This window comes from Calonectris borealis, chromosome 3 (genome assembly GCF_964195595.1).
Source record: "Calonectris borealis chromosome 3, bCalBor7.hap1.2, whole genome shotgun sequence".
Taxonomy (NCBI): Eukaryota; Metazoa; Chordata; class Aves; order Procellariiformes; family Procellariidae; genus Calonectris; species Calonectris borealis.
In genome coordinates this window covers 34,328,887-34,355,325 of record NC_134314.1, presented here as the reverse complement: position 1 = coordinate 34,355,325, position 26,439 = coordinate 34,328,887, and the positions used below count along the sequence as shown (strand labels likewise).

The window sequence follows — 26,439 nt, the reverse complement described above, 5'->3', positions numbered from 1 at the left end:
GCCCCGGCCCCGCCACGGAAGCGTGTTGCCGGAGAACTCGCTCCCCGCCTGCCTGCGGCGGAAGGGGAAACGAAGCCGAGAAAAGGACGATGCGACGGCACCCCCTGTCCGGCAGCCCGGAGCCAGACCGCTCTCGCCGGCCCTAAGCCAGCGGCGCCCGGCCCCCTGCCACGGTGGGGTGTGAACGCCCGGGTGAGAAATGCAGCAGGCCGCCATCTTAACTGCGGGCATCCCTCAGCGCGGGTGGGGGGCGCCATGTCTGCTGAGGGCGGCTGCCTGCAGCGGCACCGCCGGGCAAAGGGCTGCCCGCCCGCTGCTGCCGTGCGCGTCCCCTACGGCTGGGCGGCCGGGCCCGCCCCGTACCGCCGCCGGCACCCGGCCGGGAGTGCGTCCAGGGCGCCGGTTGGCGCTGCGCTCGGCTGCCGCGGGTTGCTGTGGGGACGGGGCGCTGCAGGCGCCAGCTTCCCGAGGGCGGGTGAGGCTGATCGAGCGCGGGGGCACCGGGAGCGGGCGGGCGGGCGGGCAGGCAGCCCGGCGCGGCCCCGAGAGCAGTGCCGCTCCTGAGGCTGCGGGAGTGCAAGGGAGCGGGCCGTCAGTAGTCCACGACTACGGGGAGACTCTGTCTAAAGCGTCTGCGTATAGGATGAGAGAAAGCCTGTTGGATTTTGTTCTTCACAGCCTCCAAAAATAGGTGGCCCTGAGAAACTGTTTTCATGTGGAGAGTTTCCTCTGTGAGGTGCCCTAGATTTCGGTGGGAGATGAGGCTGCTTCTCCTTTGCCTTTTCTGGAAACAAAAACGTGAATGCTATCACCAAGGATGTGTAGCAACGCTCTTTTTGCTCACGGGAGGCCGCGAGCAGTAACAACAAACTGTTGACTACAAGGTTTGAACGCCTTGTTTTCCTCCCTGGAGTACAAAGTTTTGCAAGAGGTCAGAGGTTTGAAGTGTAGGCAGTAGAGTTGGTTAAGCTGTTAACTCGGGTCAGGCGCTTTTCTTTATTGCTGGTTACATTATTGTATTTAAACAATGAGGCTACCTATCTAACGTGGAGAGCAGTTAGCAGGATCAAAAGTCACTCAGATGCTTTTTGTCTTTCTAACTTGTAGTATCACCAGACAGGCTTCAGGCTAAATCATAAGATCATAGAGTAATGTAGGCTGGAAGGGGCCTTCAAAGCAGGTTGCTTGGGGCCTCCTCCAGTCCAGACTTGAATTAGGGGCTGCTTTGTCTGAGTACTCAGCTTCCTGAAAGGTAAAACAGTTGCAGTCAAACTGACCCTGTCTGTTAACTAACCTGCAGGGCTTTCTCTATGTAGAAGGGAGTACATGCTAAAGACTCTTTTTTCCAAAATAGGCTAATTACTGGTAACCTGTGTGCACAGCTGAAAGCCTTGGGAGGAATTTGGCAGGATGAAGCCTGTCATTGTGGTGCATGGTGGAGCTGGCAGGATCTTTAAAGAACGAGAAGAGGGAAGTCGTGCTGGTGTTGTCAGAGCTGCACTGCGAGGTTATGGTATCCTGAAACAGGGAGGCAGTGCCTTAGATGCAGTTGAGGAGGCAGTACAATCAATGGAAGATGATCCTCATTTTAATGCAGGTAATTTTCAAGAATTAAGTGAGTTTAGAATCATCATGTATTTCAAGTGTTTTGCCCTGATGCTTCTTAAAATGCTGGTTTGCGTTTTCTTTGAATTATGCACATTGCAGCGGAGTAAATACTGGTGTCACAAAATAGTTTATTTCTACATATAATAAAATAGCACGGTATGTACCATAGTTTCCTGTGAGCACACTTAGGCAGGTGAGTTACTTTTTTCTCATTTGTCAGTGTTTCATACCTGCTGTTTCATTCTTGTGCTGCAGTATTGCTATTCCGTGTATCTCCTCCTGTGACTGCTGTGTCTTCTGTTTTAAGACATGGACTCCTTAATGCAGTATATGTTTAGTTAACGTTCGTGTTTAAGGCACTTGAACATAGCTTGCAGCAATGTTTAAGCCTTAACACTTGTCCTGTCCCTGTCGCCAGAGGAATACTGTTCTTGAGGATTGTAGGTGTTTTTCTCTTTATTAATGATTGCAATTAGTGCTTTTGTAAATGATATTACAGAAGTAATGCAGTAATGGTATGAGTCATGAATTTATACGGTAAGGGTTCATAACTGGATTTCCTAACAATTAATGTTAATTAATGTTAATGTCAATAGTTGAATATTTTTGTCCTCTTCGTATGACCTCACATTTATTATTTTGATGAATTTCAGTGAAAATATTTCCCTGCCCCCACCAAGGTATGTCAGGAATGAACATGGAAAGAAAGACCTGTCAGTGTTCAGTGTTTTAGATAACGTAGCTATTAGTTATGTGCAGACTTAGTTTGCGGAGATTATTTGCTCCTTCTCACCTTGTAATTGAGAGTGAGGGAGAGCTTTTACTTCAGATGAAACTTTCAGTGTTTTGTTACTGACTTGGGCTGAACATCTTGATGTTTAGAGGATTCAAGCTGAAATCATGAAGTGGACTTCGAGGTGTGGTGTGTACTGTTATATAATTAACATCAGGATGGCATTCTCTCATTTAACTTCTACTTTTCTTCACCTGTTCTCTAAATCAGTCACTAGCCTTTAGGACTTTGTTTTGCTTACATCAGTAGATCAGGATTTATTTGGCCTTTGGCTCTCTTTATGCTTCTGGGTTATGTCTCAAAATATCTCTCTAGTGAGAGAATTTAGATTTACTATTTTAAAAACACCAGCTACTTCAGGAAAAAATCCTAATTCTTGAGAAACATCTCTTCAGTGATGTTCTGCCTGACACTATGTGTGGAAGCAACTTCAATATAAATTTAAGCTTAAAGATTGTTTACACCTCTTTTTTTTTAATTGTTCCACATATGCAATTGCATACTTTCTTGGTTTCTTATACACTAGTTTTGGTGGTTCTGTAAATCAAAATTATTTAGTTGGGAAATATATTTTAGCTCAGTGTGACTCTCAGTGATGAAAGCTTACTTTCTAATGATCTGTTTGGGCTTATTTATTTAAATTGTACACAACAGTCTGAAGCATTTGGGCACTTATCCTAAGTAGGATCACAATAACTAGCAATATTCTGTGTTTTGCATACAAGCTTCTTTTTTAACCTTTATGTGGGATCTTGTCACTAATACTGCTTTTTCTGAGCCATGCTGTCTCGTAGCATGCCGTCATTGAACTGACACCTGTGAGCAGTGTATTCTCCTCTAAAAATGATCATACCATTTGAGGATAGGACCTTAGACTCTACCATATCCAATGACTGATACACCGTTACAACTTAACGTTTTGCTTAACATACAAAGTGTAATATGTGGTTGTGACACACTTTTTCCATGGTCTGAGGTCACATTTATCCTTAATTAAATAGATGTTGAATTATTTTTTTTGTCTAAAGGTGTTTATTTAAATTCGCTCTGACAATATTTATACCTTGTTTATAGTATATTAAATGAGCAATTTTTAGCAAAATTGGCTTAAACTGGAACAAGGGCTTAAGGCTCAAGTCAAGTTCAACTATGCTGATCTAAATGGCAAGTAGTGTGGTAATCACTTGCAGATACATTTAATTGTGTTAACACCCATTAGATACAGCTGCTCTCGGTAGCTGGCAAAAATGAGCTGAAAGCTATGTGAAGAGGGCCTTGATTGGAGTGGCTGTTTAAAACTCACCGTGTGGTATTTATCTTTGTAAAAGAAAAATCAGTTTTACTGTAATATTTTCTAGGAAAACACAGACATTGCTAAGAGACAACAATAAAGATTGGGAAGAATGGGCATAATGATCAAGTTGTGTCCCTGATGGGGTTTAGCCATGCTGTGTAGATGCATCTTGATGTAGGCTTCGTGGAGGGGCTCAGAAGCTATACTGTTGTCTAAAATGACCATTTGAGTGACTTGTGCAGCATAATGAAGTCATCGAGTTCTGCTTGTGATGAGGAAGTGGTCTTGGTTATATTTCCCTCTTGTGATCTCTTTGACTAGCAGTATTACCTAGCTTGGTGTGAATACTCCAGATATAAGAACTGTCATAGTGATCCTTGCACACTCTGTCCTCCTCAGCCTTTGCAGGACAGAGGACAGATCTATCTGCAGATAGAGGCAATTGGGAGTACTCCTCTCAGTACCCCTGCTGTGATTTGGCTAATGTCAGACACATTTGTTATTTGTGTCTCCTTAGATTTTCTGTCTTTTGTTGTCTCTGTTTTCTTCCCTGCCTTGACTTCACAAGCGAGTCAAACTTTTTTTTTTCAGTGCTGCTGTCAGTGGGTACTGTGGCCTCAGGGGCAGGTAGTCCCTACCTGTTGTACTGGAAGGCAGGTGAAAAGACAGTCTGTAACCACAGAAGAAAGGATTCGTCCTACCTTGGATAACCTGAAGTTTAATATCTAGCCTTGCCATGGTGTACAGGCTTTCATGGTGGTCAGTGGAATGAGAAAGGTTGGCTGTACAGTTCTCTAAGGCAAGTAGGATGAATTGTTCTTAGAGGGCACCTCTATCTCTTCACCAACTGTAAAAGGAGGCTTTTGTAGGAAGCTGCCTTTGACTACAGGATCTGTCTGCAACTGCGTTCTGCTCAGGAAATTTTAGGAAATACTAAGATGTATCCCATGAGAGATGTCCAGTAGACACAGGATACTATTAATGCAGTGATGAAGGGGGCTGGTAGAGCTTCCCCTGGAACCATGGTTCTGGTCACCGATCCTTGAGAAGGGGGTACCCTAGTTCTAGCGGGAATTTGGTGATCATGAGCTAGAGAGCCTACCTTGTCAAAGGAAGCTAAAAAAGTATGGCAGGGCTTATCTAAGAAAACAAAGAAGACTTATTCCTTACACTAGCATGAAGGAGAAGCTGGAAGAATGATGTTAACACGGGTGGCACAAGGGAATTACCTATAAGGTCTCCACAGATCAGTGTATTCTAGAAATTAGCACATTGTGAATGATGCAGGACTGAACTCTGGAATAGCTTATGCAGTCAGAGAGGGGCAAAAAATAACTGTTTGGGGGCAGAGTTCAGGCATCTCTGTGTGTGGCAGGGGGAGTTTTGGAGATTACAGGAGGAAGATAACAGGATTTTGTTGCCTCCTGTAACAGGGGATTTAACTTCATATATTCAGGTCTCAAGTACATTGCTATATAATTCTTACGCCAACAATTATTAACAGTGGTTTCTGACCTGCTTTAATGTTGGTTTAACAGAAATAAAAAAGACTGGTTTAGCTCTGTACAATGTTCAAGTCTTTCTACCTGAGCTACTGTGTAAGTCTGCCGTGTTTTGTTTCAGGGTTCTTTTTACTTCTTTTTAGTTTAGTCTTCTCTATCCTTATTAGCAAGGCTTGTGCACTTGATGACTTACAACTGATTATTCCCCTGTGATCCAGTTATTGGCATTATTAAAAAAAAAAAAAACAACAAACCTATTTGCATTGTCTCATTTTGTATCTCATTAATTTTCAATTAGGTTAGTGATAGCACCGATAATTATAGAAGAAAATAACTACCCAACATTTATTACTTTCTTTTTTTTAATTCCTTCATCTACTGTTTTTATTTGGTAATGAGGAACTGGTTATTTCAAGTTTTTGTCACACTAGTGAGTGGACACTTTTATTCTGCTCCATCAATTTTGGCAGTTTCTTGGAATGCTATGTGATGTTAATCTGTTGATAAGATTGAACACTACACTATTTTCTTGAGTTATGTTGTATCCTCCTTTGGAAGAACTGTAAAGGTAAAATAGTTTTATGTGTACTTGAAGTGATCTGGGGGATAAAGAATTCTGTTCATGATTGATTGTCGTTTTAACTTTTGTACCTAGTATATCATTTTGGATGGGATTGGAATTGTGTTTTTCATCTTATAAAAATAAAACTCAGTTTTAAAGTCGACATTGTACCCTGTGAGACTTCTGTTAATGGTTGGATTTTGTGGTTATACTCAGCAGTGTTTCTGCTGTTCTGTTTGTATTCAGGGGATACTTTCAGTAAGTCAGACAACAAACTGGGAAAGAGAAAGTTTGCTTGATGAGATCTAATAAATGAATCACCTGATAGTTAGCTCTTAATGACTTTCTTTTTCCCTTCCTCTCTGATTTTTTTTTTTTTTGTGTCTTTAGGCTGTGGATCTGTTCTAAATGAAAAAGGTGAAGTAGAAATGGATGCTATTATCATGGATGGAAAAAATTTAGACTCTGGAGCAGTATCTGCAGTTAAATGTATAGCAAACCCAGTAAAACTCGCTCGACTTGTCATGGAAAAGGTATGCTAAAAATGTACTTGAATAGGAAACATTTTTTCCCTTAGAACTTCATCCGGTATATTGACACACCTCAATGTTGATGTTTGTGTAGTGCTTTAAAGCAGGAAAGAAGGGAGAATGGATGGTAGTGTTTGGAAACTATGGTCATGACCACGAAGAACTTTTATTTTAAGGGTTTTTGAGAGGTATTTATTAAAAATAGCATTCTAAGGAAACATAAGTTCTGCCATGCAATTGGAAGCTCAAGGAGAAATTGATCTATACGTGTCGATCTTCTGATGCTCCATAGCTGGTGTTCAAGATTTTAGGGTTTTTTTGTTCACTTGTTTTTTGAAGAGGTTTTATGCTTCACTGGGTCTTCTGCTTGATCTTGCAAATTAAAGTTGGATAATTTACTGTTGACTTTGCAATGACATGGAACTGAATTAAAGGACCCAATAACATATTTGGCCATGTAGTGCAGTCTTATGTTGTTCTAGGTGGCCTTCTTCATTGTGACCTAATCAGATGGTAGCCTTAGTACAAAGTAGTGGTCTTCCAGCAGCAGAACAGAATAGACTACTTCAGTTGCAAGGGGCCTACAACAATTATCTAGTCCAACAGCCTGAGCAATTCAGGGCTGACCAAGATAAAGCATGTTATTAAGGGCATTGTCTAAATGCTTCTTAAACACTGACAGGCTTGGGACATCGACCATCTCTCTAGGAAGCCTGGTCCAGTATTTGACCACCCTCTCAGTAAAGAAATGCTTCCTAATGTCCAGTCTAAACCTCCCCTGACGGGGCTTTAAACCACTCCCATGTGTCCTATCACTGGATACCAGGGAGAAGAGATCAGCACGGTCCCTCTCCACTTCCCCTCATCAGGAAGCTGTAGAGAGCAGTGAGGTCGCCCCTCAGCCTCCTTTTCTCCAAACTAGACAAACCCAAAGCACCAGCTTTGTTGCCCTCCTCTGGATGCATTCACATGCTTCTTAAATTGTGGGGCCCAGAACTGCACACCGTACTCAAGGTGGGGCCACACCAACGCTGAATACAGTGGGATAATCACCTCTTTTGACTGGCTGGCTATGCTGTGTTTTGATGCACCCCAGGCTGCGGTTTGCCCTCTTGTCTGCCAGGACACACTGGTGACTCCTACTGAGCCTGCTGCTGACCAGCGCCCCCAGTTCCCTTTCTGCAGGGCTGCTGTCCAGCCACTCCTCTCCCAATTTATACTTGTGCCCTGCATTACTCCGTCCTATGTGCAGAATCTGGCATTTGGACTTGTTAAATTTCATCCCACTAATCATAGCCCAATGCTCCAATCTATCTAGATCCCTCTACAAGGCCTCTTGTCCCTCAAGAGAGTCAACAGCACCTCCCAGTTTGGTATCATCAGCAAACTTGCTAATGGTGCATTCAACTCCTGCATCCAGATAATTGAAAAATACATTGAACAGGACTGGCTCTAGAATTGAACCCTGAGGAACACTGCTGGTGACCGGTTGCCAGCCAGATGTAGCCCCCTTCACTTACAACCCTTTGAGCTCTGCCCTTCAGCCAGTTCTTCACCCAGAGTACTGTGAACCTGCTCATCCCACAAGTTGGACAACTTGTCCAGAAGGATGCTGTGAGGGACAGTATCAAAAGCCTTACTAAAATCCAGAAAAACTACATCCACCGCCTTCCCTTCATCCACTAGGCAGGTGACCTCATCATAGAAGGATATCAAATCGGTTAAACAGGACTTTCCCTTTGTGAACCCATGTTGACTGTGCCTGATGATTGCATTATTCTTTAAATGCCTTTCAGTATTACCCAGTATAATCTTCTCCATAACTTTTCCAGGAAAGGCGGTTAGACTAACAGGTCTATAGTTCTCCATGCCCTTTTTGTAGATTGGAATAACATTGGCTAGCTTGAATAACGTTGGCTAGAAGATAACATTAGCACTATGTGACGGTGACAGATTTTCCAAGACGATGAAACTTACCAGGGCAGAAAAATTATTATTACTTGACCTTCTACATAAAATCGGTCCCACCTTACTCCACTAAGAAGTCCCTCTAATATCTGCCACAGCAGACATCTGTCATTTTTCAGAAATGATGCAACTGGTGTGGTTCAAAATAGAGTAGGAAATTTGTGTGATACGTGCATCTGTTTTACCATTACTAGACTGTGATAGTGAGCAAAAAGTTTGTGCAATCTTTGGAGTTTACATTTTTCATCCTGCTAGGGCAGCTGCCCTGTTGTTGAAAAGGGTTCATATTTGCAAAACCACTTATTAACAAAGAGGATTTATGGTTTTTTAACCTTTTGAAGTGACTTTTGAGGAAACAAAACCTCCTTTGGTGATCTAGATGATTGAAATGCAATTTGTCCTCAACAGCCTCCAAAGAAAATAGGAATTATTTTTGCCCTTAATTGGAGGATAGTTCTGCTTCTAAAATCAGAACTTTTCACTCAAGTATTTAATATAAATACTTCTAAAAATGTATTTCTACTAGAAAACAGTGTTAAAACTTGTGATGAATAAGCTTTTTGTTCCTTCACATGGAATTTATTCTGTCATTTAGCTAGAACAAATAAGTAAGTATAGCTGTTAGACAGCTTCACAAGACCAAATTTTTTCAAACTTTGAGAATGTAGATGGCGGGTTGGGGGAGAGGTGTCTTCTAGCATGGTGGGGGAAATGTGTTTAATTTTTTTTACTGTAGATAACTTCTTTTAATGCCCATTGTTCAGTTCAGATGAATTGAATGCCCATTCCAGAATTGCTGATTTTTTTTTGTTTTCTTCTGCATGACAAAATCCCAATTTAAGTCAACAAGAATAAAGTCAAAACAACACTGTTGTTTTTTGAGAACATAACTTTCCAAAGTGTTTTTTAAAAAACAAAACACACCCCTACCCCCACCCCCCCAAAAAAAAAAAAGTCTCCTTTGTCTTTCTCATCTATTATAAAGTCTTTTTTGTCATTGTGTAGTGCTTCTGGTGCTCAAAAATGTTGAGGCTAAATTCAAAAGGAAATCATAAAATTAAACTGTACAGGACCAAGTATAATGGTATAGCCCTAAAAGCATGGAATTTTGTGGTAAAGTGTATTACTCTTTGCCCAGATGCAAAAAATTCTGTGTAGATGACAAAGTTCAAATGTAAATGTTGGCCTAAATTGCTTGATATATCTTGAGGTGAGTTTCTGCTGGTTCTCCGTCAGGTATTGTAAATGGGAATACCAACTGATGTTACTCTTCTGTTCATCTTGGACAAGAATTTTGGGATACCAAGGCTATTTCGTAGTTCTTTTCAGAGTGTATTTTGTTTTGTTTTACTGTGCATAATTAAAAATATTTTTAACTTTGTGATCCATGGGTAAAAAGACTGTAGTTTCCTTGGGTCCTAAGCATGTTAGGATGCTTATTTCCCAGTGGTTTTGACATGCCTCACTGCCTTAAGGAATTTTGAAGCATGCAGCTCTCAAAAACAAACACACACACCAAAAAAATCCTCCTCACTTGCTTGTAATTTTCTGTATTTCCATTACTATTATGGAACAATATGGGCTCCATCTGGCGGCCAGAGTAGCTCTTCTAGATGGTTGTTGCGCACATTTATCCTGTGTGCTGTCACATTCTCACTGGGCTCAAACTTGTCCAAATTCATGGGGTAGAAGAAAGGAGAATGCCAGAATAATTTCCATTCATGATTTGCTATGCTATTGAACACGGCAGCCTCTAGAGGTGGAAGGCTTTTAGTACGTTAACTAATTCAACAAATCCTTGAGAAAGCAGTTAAAACCTGTTGAATTATTCCTGTTTGTAGTGAACAAAAATAGAATGATACATTGAAATGGCTTTTTTTTTTTAAATGGGGCATGTAATCCCTCTCAGTTCCAACACTTTGTTAGATGAGGATCTCGTGAACGTTAGAGCACTGATTCAATGGTATACATAAACTGTGTATATGTTTTCCCCTACTATATCACCCAGCCCTTTACATTAGACAAAGGAGAATTTAGCTTAGAACATAGACTTCTCAAGGCAAAGGTGCAAATTTTTGCTGTGCTCTGCGCAGTGCCAGGATTGTTAAATAAAGAACAGTGATGGTCTGAATTTCAGGCCAGCTGCAGAAATTTGGGGGATTTTCCCTTCCCTGCTTCCCATGAAATTATCTAAACTTGCCAACATTTGTTTTTTGTTAGTAAGATCTCTGGACCCCTCCCACCCCCCTCCTTTTTTTTTTTTTTTTTTTTTGTCCTTTTGGATTACTTTGTATAAATGTGTCCCAGAAACATTAGGCACTTAAGAAAGTTAGGAAACGTATTCATGAGAATATGTATAAGAAAGATGAGACAGAAAAACATGCTTTTGGGTTGTTTGGCAATGTTCTACCAGCTCCTTTGATCGACAAGATATATTGAAGAGAAAACCAAATCAAATTCTCCTTCAGATACCTTCTTTTCAGTGAGGACTGAAAAAAAACCCAAAACCCAAAACAAACAAAAAAAGAAAACAAAAACTCCTATCACAGAAGCTTATTCCTCTATATGCAAGTATTTCTTGTTTGTGCAGCTTAGGAAGGTGTGTATGTTATCAGAATCTGCATAGGAGAGGGAACCCTTTGAAAAAGTTTTAAGAAATAACTTTCATTTTTTACAATAAAACTTTACCTTTTTTTAAACTTATTCAAAGGATGATATAGAGTCTTAATTGCTGAAGAAAGCAAGTGATGGAGGACACAGCTTTCTGATACAGATAAAGTAAAAAGAAAAGTTCAATATATTGCCACCCCACCCCCCCCTCAAAAAAAAACCAAAAAACAAACCAATACCACCAACCCAAAAATCACCAAAAAAAAACCCAAACCAATTTGAATTATTGGATCGTGTGCTTCTGGTGGTTTAGTGGCAGTGGGGGGCAGTATTGCACAAAGAAGTTGGCTTTCAAGTCGAGAACACTAGCTTTGTTAGAAACAGGTAGGTCTTTTATTGCCTGGTAACATCACTCGGCATGTAAGCCTGTTGTCCACTCTTTCGCATGTACAGAAGACTTCTTCCTTGAAACGCTTTTTCTTGTTCCCTAAAGCAATACGCTCAGGAATTGAGGACTTAATTTGTCAATAAAAAGACATTTAAATTTTCAAAAATGCTTGATGTCAGGGCCACCACATATGGAATGTTTCTAAGTGTAGTCACATTTCCCGCTTCTGTAACTATCTGAAGGGGTTAGTGCAGAAGCTGTAATAGGTAGAGATTAATTAAGCAGAGATCGGTGTCCATGGTTTGGGAAGAGGTTCAGCTGGAATCCTTTAAAACAATGCAGTGCTATGGGTTGGTCATGGTAGTGATTGCTTGTCATTGCTTTAGAAATCAACAGAAGTTGATGGTCTGCAACATCTTAAAAGTCTGAACCTTTGAGACTGTAAGTGTCCTGCGGAATGCAGCTCGACACAGAAATACCCAACCTCTGGCGTCCTTCTGTCAGGCTGAGAGCTGAGTATGTGCCACTTCTGTGCTCAGCAGGCCTGCTGCCTCCAGCATCACGTGGTTCTACTTTTTGGATGTCAGCTGGTACCTGCGTGCTGTGCTGCTGCATGGACATAAAAGCTTGCTCTTAGTTAACTGGACAAAACAGTTAGATAAGTAGTGATTTGGTGATTGACTGGAAACAGTACAAAGAAGTTGCATGCAAATTAACAAAAGAGCAAGTTTACCAATTTTTCTTCTCCCATTATAATAAGTATTAAATAGATGAATGCAGTTCTTTTCTAATGATGAAAGTTTGTATCTGTATTTTGGAGAGCTGAAAATTTTTTCTTTTCAGCTAGTGGAAGAGGATGTAGGCATAGAAATTTAGAAAGTGTAAAAATAAAACAAAATTTGGAATTTTCTTTGTGTGGGTACCTCTAAAAATAAAGAGAGATTACACAAAACTGCTCAGTACAAGGCAAAACAAGAATTGTCAATGAATCTCTTGTCTGTCTTCTGCAGACGAAGCACATGCTGCTGACTGACAGTGGTGCACACCTCTTTGCTCAGGCCATGGGTATTCCTGAGACTCCAGGGGAGAAACTCATAACCGAGAGATCCCGGGAGAGATGGAAGAAGAACCTTGAGCCAGATTCGAACCCTGAAGAGTTTCAGAAGTAGGGGTTTTGTAAAATATTTTTTCTTTTTAAATTCAGGTAATTTAATTTGTGCTATCAATTAAAAAAAATAAAAACAAAGCTCGAAGGCCTGCATTCAGACTTGAGAATACTTCAGTTCCGAGTATTAAATGTTTTGATACAGTCTTCACAGTACGTCCTCAGTGAAAGTAATGAAAAATCATGGTTGCAATGAATTTGCTCAAGTGTAAGTGACTGGAACAAACTTGAACAAACTTGTTGATGCTTAAGAAGATTGTCGGTCACTTTGACATAGCATAGGTTTTGTGGCATTAATGGAGGACAAAGTTAGAACTTGTTATTGCTCTTAAAATCACCAGTTATAGAAGTGCATAAAGCAGCTTTAACAAACAGCAGGCATCATTTTGTGTAGTTCTTTCCCATGGAGGAAGTGTGATTTTAAAAAATCTCCAGTCCACATTTTAAAACAAGTCTATGAAAAAAAAAAATAATAAAGCTGATCTTGGTTAAGTAGATGATCAGATTTGTCTTTAAACTGGATTAGGTCGTTAAACGACATCAGATTTTGACCAGTAACTCCTTCTGAGTGCTGATTGTGGCTGTTGGTTATTGTAGATAGGAATGAAAAAATTGACCAAGAAGTTCAGTGTAGTGGTGGGTGTGAAAAGAGATGCTACTGGATGGTATTGCACAACACCAAAATGAAAGTCACTTGAAAAATAAGCAAGTCTCGTATAAATTAGAGAGGAAAGTGAGGTGGATGGGAAAGGAAGGAAAATCATCAGGTGTCAAAAATGTTTTTTATGCCTCTGAGGTATGCATGAATACTAAATTGTTTTGAGCTTCCATTTGTTCGTCAGTGGTTGTGACACAGGAAAATTCTGTATTACATTACATAAATGCTGTATTGCATGCTATTCATCTGTTTGCTGAGAGAAGCAGAGCTGAAGAATTTGTAGATCAAAAGGACGAAATTCCTTCTGTGGGCACGTTAATTAAAAGTCCATGAAATGAGGCTATAAACTACAAGCTGTATGTTACTTTCAGTAAATTGCTAGAAGGAAAAAGAAATTAATGAGGCAAGTGTAAATATGGTCTTGTAAACAAAATTAAGTTGTTCCTTGACCGTAAGGTCTCAGTCGTAGTTCAGCTTGTATCCAACAGAAGTTTTCTTTTGATCTGTTCTCTATCCAAGGACTGTGTGGTATTATAAGTCATTACGAAGAATTTTGAGGATGGCGTAACCCCTACTGCTACTTGGTCTCCTGAATATATAAGTTGGAATGGCATGGCATCTGAATCTCCATTCATTCTTTGTAACTGCTTAATTATTTTTTTTTCTTGTAACAGTGTTAGGCATCTTCAATTTCAGCATTGTCTTGTTCTGGAATATCTGATAATAGAAGGCTTGTGTGTTTCTGAAGGGCTCAAGACTTTTTCTTGTCTTAGCCACGCTGTTCTTTTTCTGATAACCAGTGCCCAAAACATCAGCACAAATAGACAAAGTTGAAAACAGGTCTTTTTTTATGCAAGCCCATTCGTTCCTGTATCACACGTGGAATGTTCTTTTTCCCTGTTATGTCCACAGTGATTATGCAGAAACTTGCCCGAGGTGAACAGACAGAAGGTGAAGTAGTATTAGTCAGAGGCAACATAATACCAGATCATACTGGGAATTTGAAGGTTGCTGTGTACTTCGCTTTCAGTCCTCTGGTCCTAACAGTGTTGGAAACCTTGGGGATTCACAGCTTTCCAAGCAAAGTTTGGTGTCTCCAGAAGAGAGACCTTTCCCTTCTGCTGGTTAGACACCTGCATTCATTTATACTAAAAGCTTATGATTTCATTGTACGTACAACATGGCATCTTGTACACCTTTTGCTGAGAATAAGGTGTGGTTTGTTTTATCTTCGGTTTCTCACTTCAAAGATTCTGACCATACCTTTGTCAAGAATTGCTGGAGATTGCCTAAGAACCCCACAGAAAGGGAGTTGAGTCCAGCCATAAGGTGGTAGATGGGCTACTAGCCCAGCTGTGAATCACACTGCAAGAGTAACTTGAGGAGGTATTAATTAACAGCAATTGACAGAAAACCCTAGTACTGATGCAGGGCTAAGAGATGAAATAGCAGATGCGTTGTTAGTTGAATGGGGATAGAATAAGTACTTGTAACTTCATGGCTACTGGCTAACGAAAGATTTAGACAAAAGGGAATGAATAAATCCAAATGATCCGTTGTGTATCACAGTATATGCAGTACATAGGAATAATTCTTGATTGAACAAAATCATGAGTACTAATAGCATCCTCGGGTATACTACAGGTACTTGTTGAGGTTCTTGCTACTGTCAGTAACAATAGAGATGATTGTAATATGATATCTCTACTTAGACAGTTTTGCCTGCCTTTGTAAAGTTTCTGAGTCAACTAGCTATGTAACATATTGTTTATATCTTCTTTGCCTTTGTTCTGAAAATGAACAAAGAAAACTTGTGACGCTGAAGCAATGAAAAAGTTTAAAGGGACAGTAAGAAATAGAGTGTAGTTGTCTATTTGTTCCACTGCAGATAAGGTATGTCGGACACATTCACTTTGTTATTTATCGCCAGTTGAGCTCTTGTACCAAAACAGCTGCTGCGTATGTGATCTGTGTACTTTCATTATTCTCACAATTGCTTAAGGTAAATACATACATAGGAAAATGTACATCTGGATGCACCTTTCTTAATTTCTCAGGAGGATCTAACTTTAGTTGGTTGAAGGGTGCCACATGAGCGTGTACTGAATTTACTAATATTCATTTCAGCAAATCATTTGTAACAGATGGATGGGTGGGAAGCCCATCTGCACCATCATATCAGATGAGGTCCTTCTCTACATAAATGTCAGAGTAGTTTGTAAGGCCTGTGATTCATCAGTCAACTTTGAATTGCTGTGAATGAAGTGTAGGGACTGACAGTATCATATTTTACATAAGCAGGAGGGAACAGGAAGTTGGTTCTCTGAGAAATTAACTGTGGGTTTCATGGTACACAAAGACTTTGTCTGCCTTAATTAGCTTAGATTTTGTGGGGCTATAGAGAGACCTTCACCAGTGCCTAGGTAACTTCCAAAGGTATTCCTGTTCCAGTCGCCTGTTGGGCAGTTCCTTGAAGGATTGTTTCAAGTCCTTTTCCTGTGTGGAGGGATTTAGATTTTTTTGGTATACCTCTCCTAGCCAGGTACTGTTTTATATTCCTACATTAATTGTCAAGATTGGAATACGTGGACTCTCAACACTGTTGCTTCTCAGTAATGTCTTGCTTCTCAGTGCAGCAACTGTTACTGTAAGTTACAATACCCTTTTTTTCTCTGAGTATGAAGACACATGTATATTTTAAGCAGCCTATTATACATGACTTTTCTGTGCTGAAGAAATAAAGCAATAGTTGAGACTTGTATTTTCTTCAGTGCATGAAGATTTTTAAGCTGATGTGCGGTTTCAACAGATTCTACTGGCCAAGTGATTTAAACCTCAAGATTGCGTAGCTGCAGAGTACAAAGACAAAAACATGTATTAATGATGCGTTGTGAACAATACTAGTTGAAAAGCACATAAATAACTTTTTTTTTTTGGTGGCATTCAAACATTCAGGGGAATAAGGAAAAGGAAAGAGGAGGAACAGGAAGGAAATGATTCAGTGCATGCATAACATTACTGTCCTTTTCTGTATTCACTCGTTTATGTGCATTGTCATTAATAATTCCGGTTAACATCGCATTGAGACAGTGGAGACAATTCTTGCGTCTTTGAGTTGCTATTTAGGGGAAAGTTGTGTGTCAGGTTTGTCACAGCCAAAAAAGTACTCCAGAATTATGATGGCTAGAAATATTTCTGCCCTGTGTGCTTTTGTTCTGCGTTTTTTTTCCTCCACAAGTTGAAGTTTCCATGCTATGAAGGTAAACAAGTTGGGGGGGAGATAAAAAAATTGAGTGTTTTCTGCTCTATTAAATATAAAGCTATGAGAATTGTTGTATATTACTTGTTATTTTTGTAATGAGAAGCATGATAAAAAATAGCTTTATGATAAGCAGTAATTTTTTTGCAGTAATCTGTTTTAAAGTTACCTGGAAAATAAATGCAACATGCTTTGGCAGGTATGCTTTAATTCTACCTAATTTTGTGAACTGTTTTTCTTGGCAGAGACCTTGGAACAGTCGGTGCTGTTGCTATAGACAGTGAAGGAAATGTAGCTTGTGCAACATCCACTGGAGGACTCTCTAATAAACTGATTGGCCGTGTTGGTGACACAGCATGCATAGGTATGGAGTGTGGGGTCTTGCCTCTCATTTTTTGAAGGTACCTAATTTAAAGAAAGAAAAAAAGAAAAAAAAAAGTATTACACATTCTCCTTTTCATTAGTGAAATGAAACATAAATACTGGTACATCTGAAATGGAGGTCTGACATTCAAATGTATCAAAGCTCAAGCTCCTTGACACAACATGGAGATCGCAAGTAAGGAATGGGAGTAGGGGTGTAGTGCTGTCATTATCATCATCCAACACTTTTCTGTCTGGAAAATGGGGATGGGAATTTCTTTTTTCTGTCCTTTCCTGAATGCTAACATTTTTTTTTTTCTGTGATTCCTTTCTGTTCATTCTGATAAAGCTCTCCATGCTTACAGCTAAGTCAAAAAATGTAGCCTGTTCCATACTAACATGCTGTTTTCGTGATACTTAAGGAAGTAGGTGTAATTGTAATTACTGTTCATTATATCAGTGAGCCAGAACTGTAAAATCACTGGCAACTTTGAGTAAATTCCTGTTCTTAGAGAGCCCTGATAAGACTGCCTCAGAGCCTAATAGATGCATTGTGGAATAAAGGAAATATTTTAAGAGATCTCTTATCCAAGTATAAAGAGACACTTGAAATCCTTTCCCCAGACTTCTTCCTCTCGTGGGACAGACTTGCCATTTGGTTGCTTCAGGGTTCTACCATACAGTTGCGATTTGGAAAATAATTATTTTTAGTAAAACATGTTCCAAACTCAAATAGCACTGCCGTTGGCAGTACATGATTATTATAAAACTAATATTAACTTTCTCTCGCACCCTAAGTTGCTAATATTTTGGTACCCTCTGCATTTTCACTATGATTTTCAGTGTCATTTCTGACTGCAGCCTTCTGACTGCAAATACCCTTCTCATATGTAAATCATGTTCAGGACTGCTATAGTATGGGACGTAGGTCTGTGAAGGACAAATGAAACGGGGCACTGTTGAGCGTATTGCTTGCAGCTTTTGCTCTTACTAGACACCTGCAGAATGGGATACAGAAATGCTAGCTGTCCTTTTAAATATTAGAGCCTTTTGAAAGGGGGCTTTGACAGACTGATTGTGGCAGTGGTTTTCCACGTGTAAATTGGGGTCCATTGAAAGGATCTGATCTGATAAAGAAAGTACAGAAGGGAAGAAACTTTCATTGCTCTTCTATGCCTCTTTCCCCTCCCCCAGTACCTTGTTTATAATGCTATGGTATGTTCCTCCCCAGCTCCTGGGAAATATTTTTCTTAGGAGATGTGCTAGAAACATGGGTGTTGAGCAAGCGGAAGCTTGGTGGAGAACAGGGTGTGGAATGTGCCAGCAAAACAAGGATGAGAGGGGAAAAAAAAGGGGGGGGGCGGGGGGAATTCAGCAGAAGAAATACTTTGCTTGTGGTAAGGACTTGCAAGATTCTTCAGGGGAGCTTTGTGATGCTTCACTAGAGCCCAGGCTCTTCAAATCTCTTACCTGCTTTTGCTCTTGCGGATAAGTTCCCCTCAAACTTTGGTCAATTCACCAATGTCCTCACAAGATCTTCCTTCATATCTTAACTGGTAATGTTGTGTGACCTGGCATTCTGCATCCCATCGCTATCTTGCTGATCCTCAATATACCGTCCCTTGCTGTTCTGAAAAATATTTTTGCCCATCCCTGTGAAGTGTTGGCCTGCTTCTGCTTCTTCTACCACAAGCAGATCACTAGTCTTCCAGCTCTCTCAACTTGGAAACGGACTTCATCCAGCTGTTGCTGATGTCTTTCATATATTTTACTTTTCAGACTGAGGCAGGAATGAGAAAGAAGTTTGTTACTGACACTTTGCTCCCAGAAAGGCACAGAACTGCTGGACCTTTAGGAAGAAGTGTTCGGTACCTATTTTAAACAACGCAGAGCTTGTAAATTGTGTTACAGAATATTGCCTTCTTGATTTTTTTCCCTCTGAAAAGGAAGTGGAGGTTATGCTGATAACCGTTCTGGTGCCACTTCAACCACAGGACATGGGGAGAGCATTATGAAAGTGGTCTTAGCCCGACTGATCCTCTATCACATGGAGCAAGGTATATTCCAAACTTCCTGTAAGCTGAAATAATGAGGATAGGAAACACTGCGTAATGACAGGTTTCAGTTTATGTACTATTGTCCTAGAACAGTTGTCAGAAGAGTTGCTCCCAGGGGTATGTGGATGGGTCACTTCTCTTTAAAAACAAAACAAAGTACTGAAGTATTAATAAAGCTAAAATAGCCTTAAGTGGACAGAAATATCTGTGCTGCTTGATGTTTAAACATGCTTTAGATCAATGTACATTGAAAGACATTATTGTTTACTTTGTTTAACTGAAGTTCTCTTTAATAATTTTTTCCCAATTTTAAATTAAAATTTTATGAACAAAGAAATAGAAAACAAGTAAAAGCAAGATATATTTAAGGAAGCAGTAGAGGCCGGGCTAGAGAGAGATAATCAGAGCTGAAATAAGAAAGCGTAGGATATCACCTTTCTAATAAACTGTAAAGGTCTTTATTTTTATCTCTGATTATAGCAACAGAAATGCTTTTAAGACGTTTTAACTATGATTTAAATTTTCATTTTGTTTTGGAAAATATAGCAAACTGACTGGGTGGGTATGTGGGAAACAGCTGACACAGTGTGTCTTATGTGACTGTAATATAATCTGACTGTGGGATGACCCTTTGGAGCTTTACCTTCATGAGTTAGTCTGTCATCTAAACCCTTGATTATATTACAGCCTGTAAACATAGCCAGACAACATACTTGTATTGCATGCAGTTGAAGAATGATTAATATAGATATCACCATTATTTTTAGAAAGCCATAGCTTTTGGGCAGTACAGTGTTACTTGCTTTGAGGAAGTAGTTGGAAAACTTTCAATTTACATTTTCACTGGAGAAGCAGTAAGTAGAGAGACAAGTAACAGCTGAGAATATTTTTGTATGCTTTATAGAGCTGTTTGCATATAATGGGTGCGTTTCTCTGTAAATCTCTTGGCTAATGTGATAGTTTCAGCATAAAATACATCCTACAGATTATTTCCCAAAGCTCTAACACATTATGATCTCCTCTTACTCTCTGTATTATGTGCCTAGCTATTCAATTTGCAAATGGCCTTCTAAGCTCTATTTAGTCTAAACTGTGTAAACCAGTTTCTTCTCTGGCTTGAAGTTAACTGCATTGCAAAACCTATGCATTGATAGCAGTTGTCTGGCTTGTGATAAATCAGTATGAAAGGCAAATGAGGCTCAAATTAAAAAGTTTTTTAAAAAAAGAAAAACGAAAAAAGAAAATGAACCCACATGTGTGCATGTTTAATTGGTTTGCACTTGTTCACCCTGCCCGTGCTTGCTTTACCTTCATTCATCCTGCCCAGAAGTATAACTCAGCTGCCAGGAAAATACGTCAGCAATAGACCTCCCCCCCCCGCCACATTTCCATGAAGGTGCTGAAAACAAACCCTCAAGTTGTTATAACTTTTTGAGTCCTTGAACAGTCAACTGAAGTTGCATATTTAAGAACAACTATAGAGCTCTTTGATAATTCTGTTCAGCTATTCAGTAAATCACATAGTAAGTATCTTCTTTTGGACCAATGCTGCAAAATTTACTTTCATATTTCAGGAGGGAATTGCTTTGCCAGTCTTAACAGCTGTTGGAATCTCTGTCTTATGGTGGCAGCTGTTGTCTTGATGAAAAAATCAAACAGTGAAATACTGACCCTTTGAAGTCAGTGCCACTGACTTGAATAGTCACAGTGTCACCCGTAACGTCAGAGAAAGGAGCTTTATCCTGTCAGTCACCAGTGCTGTGAATAATTCTGACTCTGCTGGTTTTGTCTGGTTTTAACTCAAAATTTGCAGGGAAGGCATGAAGGTCAGTTTTTGTTCTGCAACCTAAGCTGCATAACATTACCGGTGGTATGTATCTTAGAACAAGAAGGCTGAGCCAACCATATTCCTGAATATATATTCAAACTGTAGTGAACAAATATTCTGCAGCTATTACAGGCTTGTTTGTATGATGTACACATTAACAGGAATATTTTCTAAATAAATCAAACTTAATATGAATAAGTGTAATGAAAAGATAAAGTTGCTTTGCTGGTCCTTTCTCTGATGTCTAGTACATTGAGTCCTCATCTTGCCTGATACTTTCAGAAGTTTCAGGAAGAGTAACACTGATGTCTGCTTTTGATAAATCATGACAATGTGAAGTACGTGCTTTGAGCTCCATTGTGGCCAGTGGACTTGGAACATAGATGATGACTGAAATTTTTGGTTGTTTTAATGTGTTTTGTTTTTTCAAATTGTAAATGCTTTAGACCTAGCTTGTGACAAACCTTTAATGGAAAGTTTGCAGATTGGCATTTTTCCCTTCAAATGATGGCATAAGAAATGTTGTGTCTTGAACATAGAGTTGATGAGTTAGTCTATATCAAACACTGAAACTGAATTACAATCTGAAGCTATTTAAATCCTGTCTTTGTAGCAGCACCATACTATAGCAGCTATTAGCAACTGTCCAGAGCCTTCCTATAAACAGTTCCTTTGCTACACTGGAAATTTCTTGCCGATTTAGTTGAAGGAGGAATTAGATTTGGTTGGCTCCATGGGGAGGGGTGAAACTTGAAGGGAATTTTAAAACTTATTTCAAGACAGATACCATGAAGTTATCTTGTTCTTCTTTTCAGGAATGTCACCAGAGATGGCTGCTGACAGTGCATTAGACTACATGAAGACACGAGTTGGGGGCTTAGGCGGTGTCATTGTTGTTAACAATTCAGGAGAGTGGGCAGCAAGGTTCTCCACCAAGCAGATGTCCTGGGCTACTGTAAAGGATGACCAGCTGCATTATGGGATTTATGCTGGGGAGAGGCATACAAAATCTGTTGATGAAGCACTTGCATCTGAAAGTGAGGGATTCTGAGAATGAAGAAACATCAGCTGAGGAAGAATGAAGATCTCCAATTTTTGCTGAAGGACAATGACAGTTGATTTCATCTTTCTGAAAGATCTTTTGTACTCTTTTGATTGGTTCACAGGCATTGCTACATTTACAGTCAAAATGAAATCTGGTCATAGTTCTTCAGTGGTCATGGATATATGTATAGTGTTTATTAATACCTTCGGAAAGTCAGGAGATCCTCCTTTTTCTAGATAAGAAAGAGAATGGTCACTAGGTTTCTTGGTTAGCATGCCTTAATCCTACATTAAAGGGAGCCTGAGTTTCAGTGGTAGAGGAACTCCTTTCCACGCCCATTCTCAGAGACTGCTGCCAGGGTGATTTGAGAGATGAATACCTATTAACTAAAAACTGAATTTTGAAAATTGTGTCACTCTCCAGAGTCGTTTGAGCAGTTATCCCATGATAACAAAGTGCTAGCTGTCAGTGAAGTATCACCAAAGAGCTGTGAAGAGTTAAGACTACGTCATTTTCACAGGCTTGAGGTAACTGTCAGGGGAAATAATAATGAAGTAAAGAAAATAACTTTTCTCCCAAGATGGGAAACGTGATGCTTTCTGAGGAGTCCTATTTTATTCCATTCATTGGCATCAGACCTACAATTAAAAAACAGAGACCACAACAAAGTAGGCTAGAATATTTTGAAGTATATGTGGATAGTTAACAGGAAAGATAATATTGATAATATCTGGGGTAGTAATAAAGCAGGGCATGATTTCAATAAATATGAATAAAACAGCAATCTTTACTACTCAAATACAAAGGTGATAGGCACCTTTTAAGTCTAAACATGAGACAGAGATGATGATTAACTGGAAAAATAGTTATCTAAAATCAAGTGATAAAAGCAAGCTGTACTAAAACAAAACTGCCTCTTAACAAGCTGCTTGTGTGAAATCTGAAAGGTTTTCTGGAGAGGTTTTCTTTTTTAAAAAGAATTGATGTTCTGAATTACCTCTTCAGATTTTGTATGTTTAAAAGAAAGAACAAAATTTCTTTTTCCTGTTTTCTGACTTAACTACATAATTTTTTGTGTTAAAACTGTGTAATAATTTTAGGGATTTTAGATGGTGACTAGGTTTCCTCTGTGGACAGATTTGTGTGTTATAATTGCATGCCATCATACTGTGGAATGTTCCCTTTACAGGATAACCCAAATAAACATAGCAAAAATCTTAAATCATAGTTTGAAACTACTCATACCTGTGTCCCAACTACAATAAGGCAAGTTATTGAGTTGGCTCATACGGAATGGTAAGGTTGCCAAGGCTGTCTAACTTGGTCTCTACTTTGATCCATGGTTTATTAGATGTTGCAGATAACTGGATGAGGACAGCGATGGTTCAAGAGTAGATGGCTCATGCATAACACAACCATGCAGTACTTCGTTCCACAGGAGATCATGTAGAAAATGGCTACTGTCTGATCATCAGAAGTTCATAAAACAATAACAGTATTTAAGATGTGCTCATCTATAGAGAGAAGTGGTCTTCTTCCAAGTAAAAATTAACTCATTTCCCCTTCTGTACATGAGATACCAATCTTACAGGGCCAGACTGTTCTCTGGGCAAAAAAAGCAGTATTGTCTTAGCTTCATTTCCAGAATAGCAAGGCAATCCAGATTTTTGTGGTCAAGGATCTGCTTTGTTTACCTCACCTGTCCCTAGTGTAAGATCAAATTCAGGACAGGCAATAGAAAATACAATCTCCACAAGTTCTGCCAAATTTTACTTTGCAACATTGTTTTCATGAAATTGCTCAAGGATTTTTTTAATGAAAAAGAATCAAACTTGAAGGATGCTTTTTAGAGCTAAATGGTGATACATAGGCATGGATGTAGGCTGTACACAAGAGAAGAAGAATACAAACGTCTTAGACCTGCTTTATCAGATTAGTAACCATTCCTTTGCTTGAAGTAGCTGGAGGGCGGAGCATTTAACCCCCTACCACTGCAACACCTAGTGTATCATCTTTGTCAAGCTCTGTTTTTGTTATGTTTTCTGAGTGGATGCAGGCCTGTTCTGGGCACACTCCAAGTTGAGCAAAACCCAAGTGATGGTTAGCGTGGCAGCAAGCATAAGCTAATATACCCGCTGGGTGTTTTTTTGGGTAGAGTTTGGCACGATGCTAACCTGGACAGTTGGCTTTTGGTTAGCTTTGAACAAGTTCACATCTGCCCAGAAGGTACCATCAACCACAGCAGCAGTGCAGATACGATCTCAGGGCTGTCAGAAGGAATAGTAAATGGTTACTGTGGTTAATTCACCTCAGCTGTTCTCAGGAATATAATGTAATAAATTGCTGGCACTTAACAAAGAGCATTATCCTATATAGGTTCTTATATCGCTCATCACTAGACTAGCTGGGCACCTTCCAACAGTGCATTAAGCAGTGTGACTACCATCTGGTCTGTATGATTTGTTCTGTCGCACCCGCTCCTTGGTAGCGTGCTCTATATTCCTGTCTCGTGAAAAAGTATCTGGTTTTCAGAAACATGCATGTGCTGTTATGCCTTTCCAGTTGAAGCAGGGCTGGCCCTGAGGAACTGTGCCTTGCATATGGATTGATGACACTTGGATTGATGGCATTTAATAATCCTGAGGCTGTATGGAGTTCAAATGATGGCAGCTCAGGCAAAGCACTGGTACCAGCGGTCAGGGCTACGTGCTTTTCTTCCAGCTAGCTGGCCGAGTCAACACTCCTCAAAAACATGCGATTTTCCACAGCAGGTAGACCTCTTCTAGGACACCGTTTCCTTTTCTCATAAGAAGGTGGGATGACAGGTTAGGGATGGGGTAGACCTAACTTCCGATGAAACTGGAGAGCTGGGGATGAAACAGTTGTTTTCCTTCTCTCTCTCTTTACCCTTTCAGTCATGTTCTTTAGCTGGAACAGGACAAGACACTGTTGCTGCTGATGTGAGAAGTTGCTGGAGTTACACAGAGCTACCTAAGTTTTTAATATGCTTACGTGTCCCCTGACCTTTGTGAATATTGAGAAACTACCCTTTATAAGGGCTTTAACATTTAACAGATTTTATAATTATAAATATAGTTGAAAGGTGCTGAACTCCAGGGGGATACTGACAGCAGGACGGGAAGTTGCGTGCCACTGCCCTGCACTGCTGCTGGAGCAGAGCCTCTCATCCAAATGGCTGTGACCTGGATATCAAGGAAGAAAAATTAAAGGTCTGTTGCCAAGCAACTGAGTGTCCTGGGCATGTAGCAAAGCAGCAACAGAGTTTTAATTATCTAATTAAAGTGTGGCATCCCGTTATTTTATATCTTTTAGAAAGCCAGTTGTGGATGTTGTCCTGTTGCTTTCTTACTACTCTGTAGAAAGGGTCCCTGACCCGAGCAGGTAGCCGCGATGGGCAAACATATCAAAGCCAAGATGTTAACAAAAGCAGCAGAAAGGTGATTGTTGACTTTGCTCATATATTGTTAGTTCTGCACGGGTTTTCCTTCTTAATCTTTTCCAGTTATAAGTAATTGAAAATTGTTGTGTAGCACATCAGTGTTTGGAAATTTGTGTTTATTTTTTTCAGTGTTCTACTTTGTCCTTCATTTTAGCTCTGTGTCTCTGGGGTGGTTTTCATTGACTTTGAAATCTGTCTTGGCAAAGTTTAATGGCACTCGCTGTTTTGCTTGTTTCTCTTCTGGTCTGCTTTTCCTTTGATATGCTCTGATAAATATTTGCTGTGGGACAGATGTCAATCTTGGTTACATCAGTATAAATGAAAAGCACAGTCACTGAAGTCCATGATTATGCTAGAGGAAGTGAAATCAGACATGGGCTCGCCTGTCCGAAGCCGGTAGCTGTGTGAGTATTAGGTCAGCCTTTGCTGACGAGGGAGAGAAAAGAGAGAGGACAGCGAGCCTGCTGCTGAGAGCCACCACGTGAGACAGGACTCTGGCCTCCAGCAGTGTCAGGGTGAAGACGATGCCAGGGAAATAGTTAAATATGCACACTGGGAAATAAGTAAGTGTCAAATGATTCACACAGAAGAATCTTAAGATCACACAGATAGGGTGAGCAAAGAGTTGTTTTGTTTTAGACATGTAAACCATGAAGTAGGGGAATCTCATTTTCCTTTCACTGCACTCCTTACGGTTGGTTTATTGGGGGCACGTAGATACCCTGCAGCCTCTGTGTGAACGAGCTTTGCCAGACCTGGTCACATGTGCTTTAACTTTAATTATTTTTAACATTCCTGCCTTTTGGTCTTTAAAATTCTTCTTGGTGGAGTGAGACTCGTTTTCTCGCGGTTCCTCCCTAAGTCCTTTCTGCTGAGGACAGGGTGGGTTACGGTGCAGTCTGCGTGGGCTTCAGCCCTCAAGCCCTGCACTTTTGACCCTTTACTGCTAGGGGCTTTGCTACAACTTAAGCTATGTAAATGCATGGTAGCATGCAGCTTATTAAATACTCAGCTGCTTCCAGACTTAATGGCTCTGCCTGGTCCTGCCTGCTTAGCGGCATAGCAGGCTGCGTGCTTAGCAACCCAGGCTGCTGTGAGTGCATCACCCCCGTGCACCGCTTTCCCTGCTGCCTCCTTGCTGAATATAGTGAACCTTTCCAGCTTTTTCCGATGGTACCCAAAACCTTGTGTAGGTCTGGGCATAGCTACCACCTGCCAGCCACAGCCTGAGATATCAACTGTATTATAACAGCACCACGAGGGCTGACTAATATAGGAGACAAAACCCAGGGCTGTTGGAGGTGCTGCACTCATTTCTGCAAGTACTAATGACTGTGAAATATACATAC

General features: G+C 40.2%; 1 protein-coding gene across 6 annotated transcripts; it reads left to right on the top strand.

Moving 5' to 3' along the window:
- Positions 1 to 25,185, top strand: ASRGL1 (asparaginase and isoaspartyl peptidase 1). Of its 6 annotated transcripts, none has more exons than XM_075145316.1 (7): positions 1 to 192; positions 1,355 to 1,597; positions 6,150 to 6,292; positions 12,266 to 12,420; positions 16,583 to 16,701; positions 18,647 to 18,757; positions 21,401 to 25,185. In XM_075145316.1, exons 2-7 carry the CDS (start codon positions 1,411 to 1,413, stop codon positions 21,634 to 21,636), a joined length of 951 nt encoding a protein of 316 aa, XP_075001417.1. In that variant the 5' UTR covers positions 1 to 192; positions 1,355 to 1,410; the 3' UTR covers positions 21,637 to 25,185. The 6 variants fall into 6 exon arrangements, with proteins under 6 accessions (XP_075001417.1, XP_075001414.1, XP_075001418.1 ...); XM_075145313.1 differs by lacking the exon at positions 1 to 192 and adding an exon at positions 256 to 475; XM_075145315.1 differs by lacking the exon at positions 1 to 192 and adding an exon at positions 501 to 884.
- The last annotated feature ends 1,254 nt before the right edge of the window (positions 25,186 to 26,439 follow it).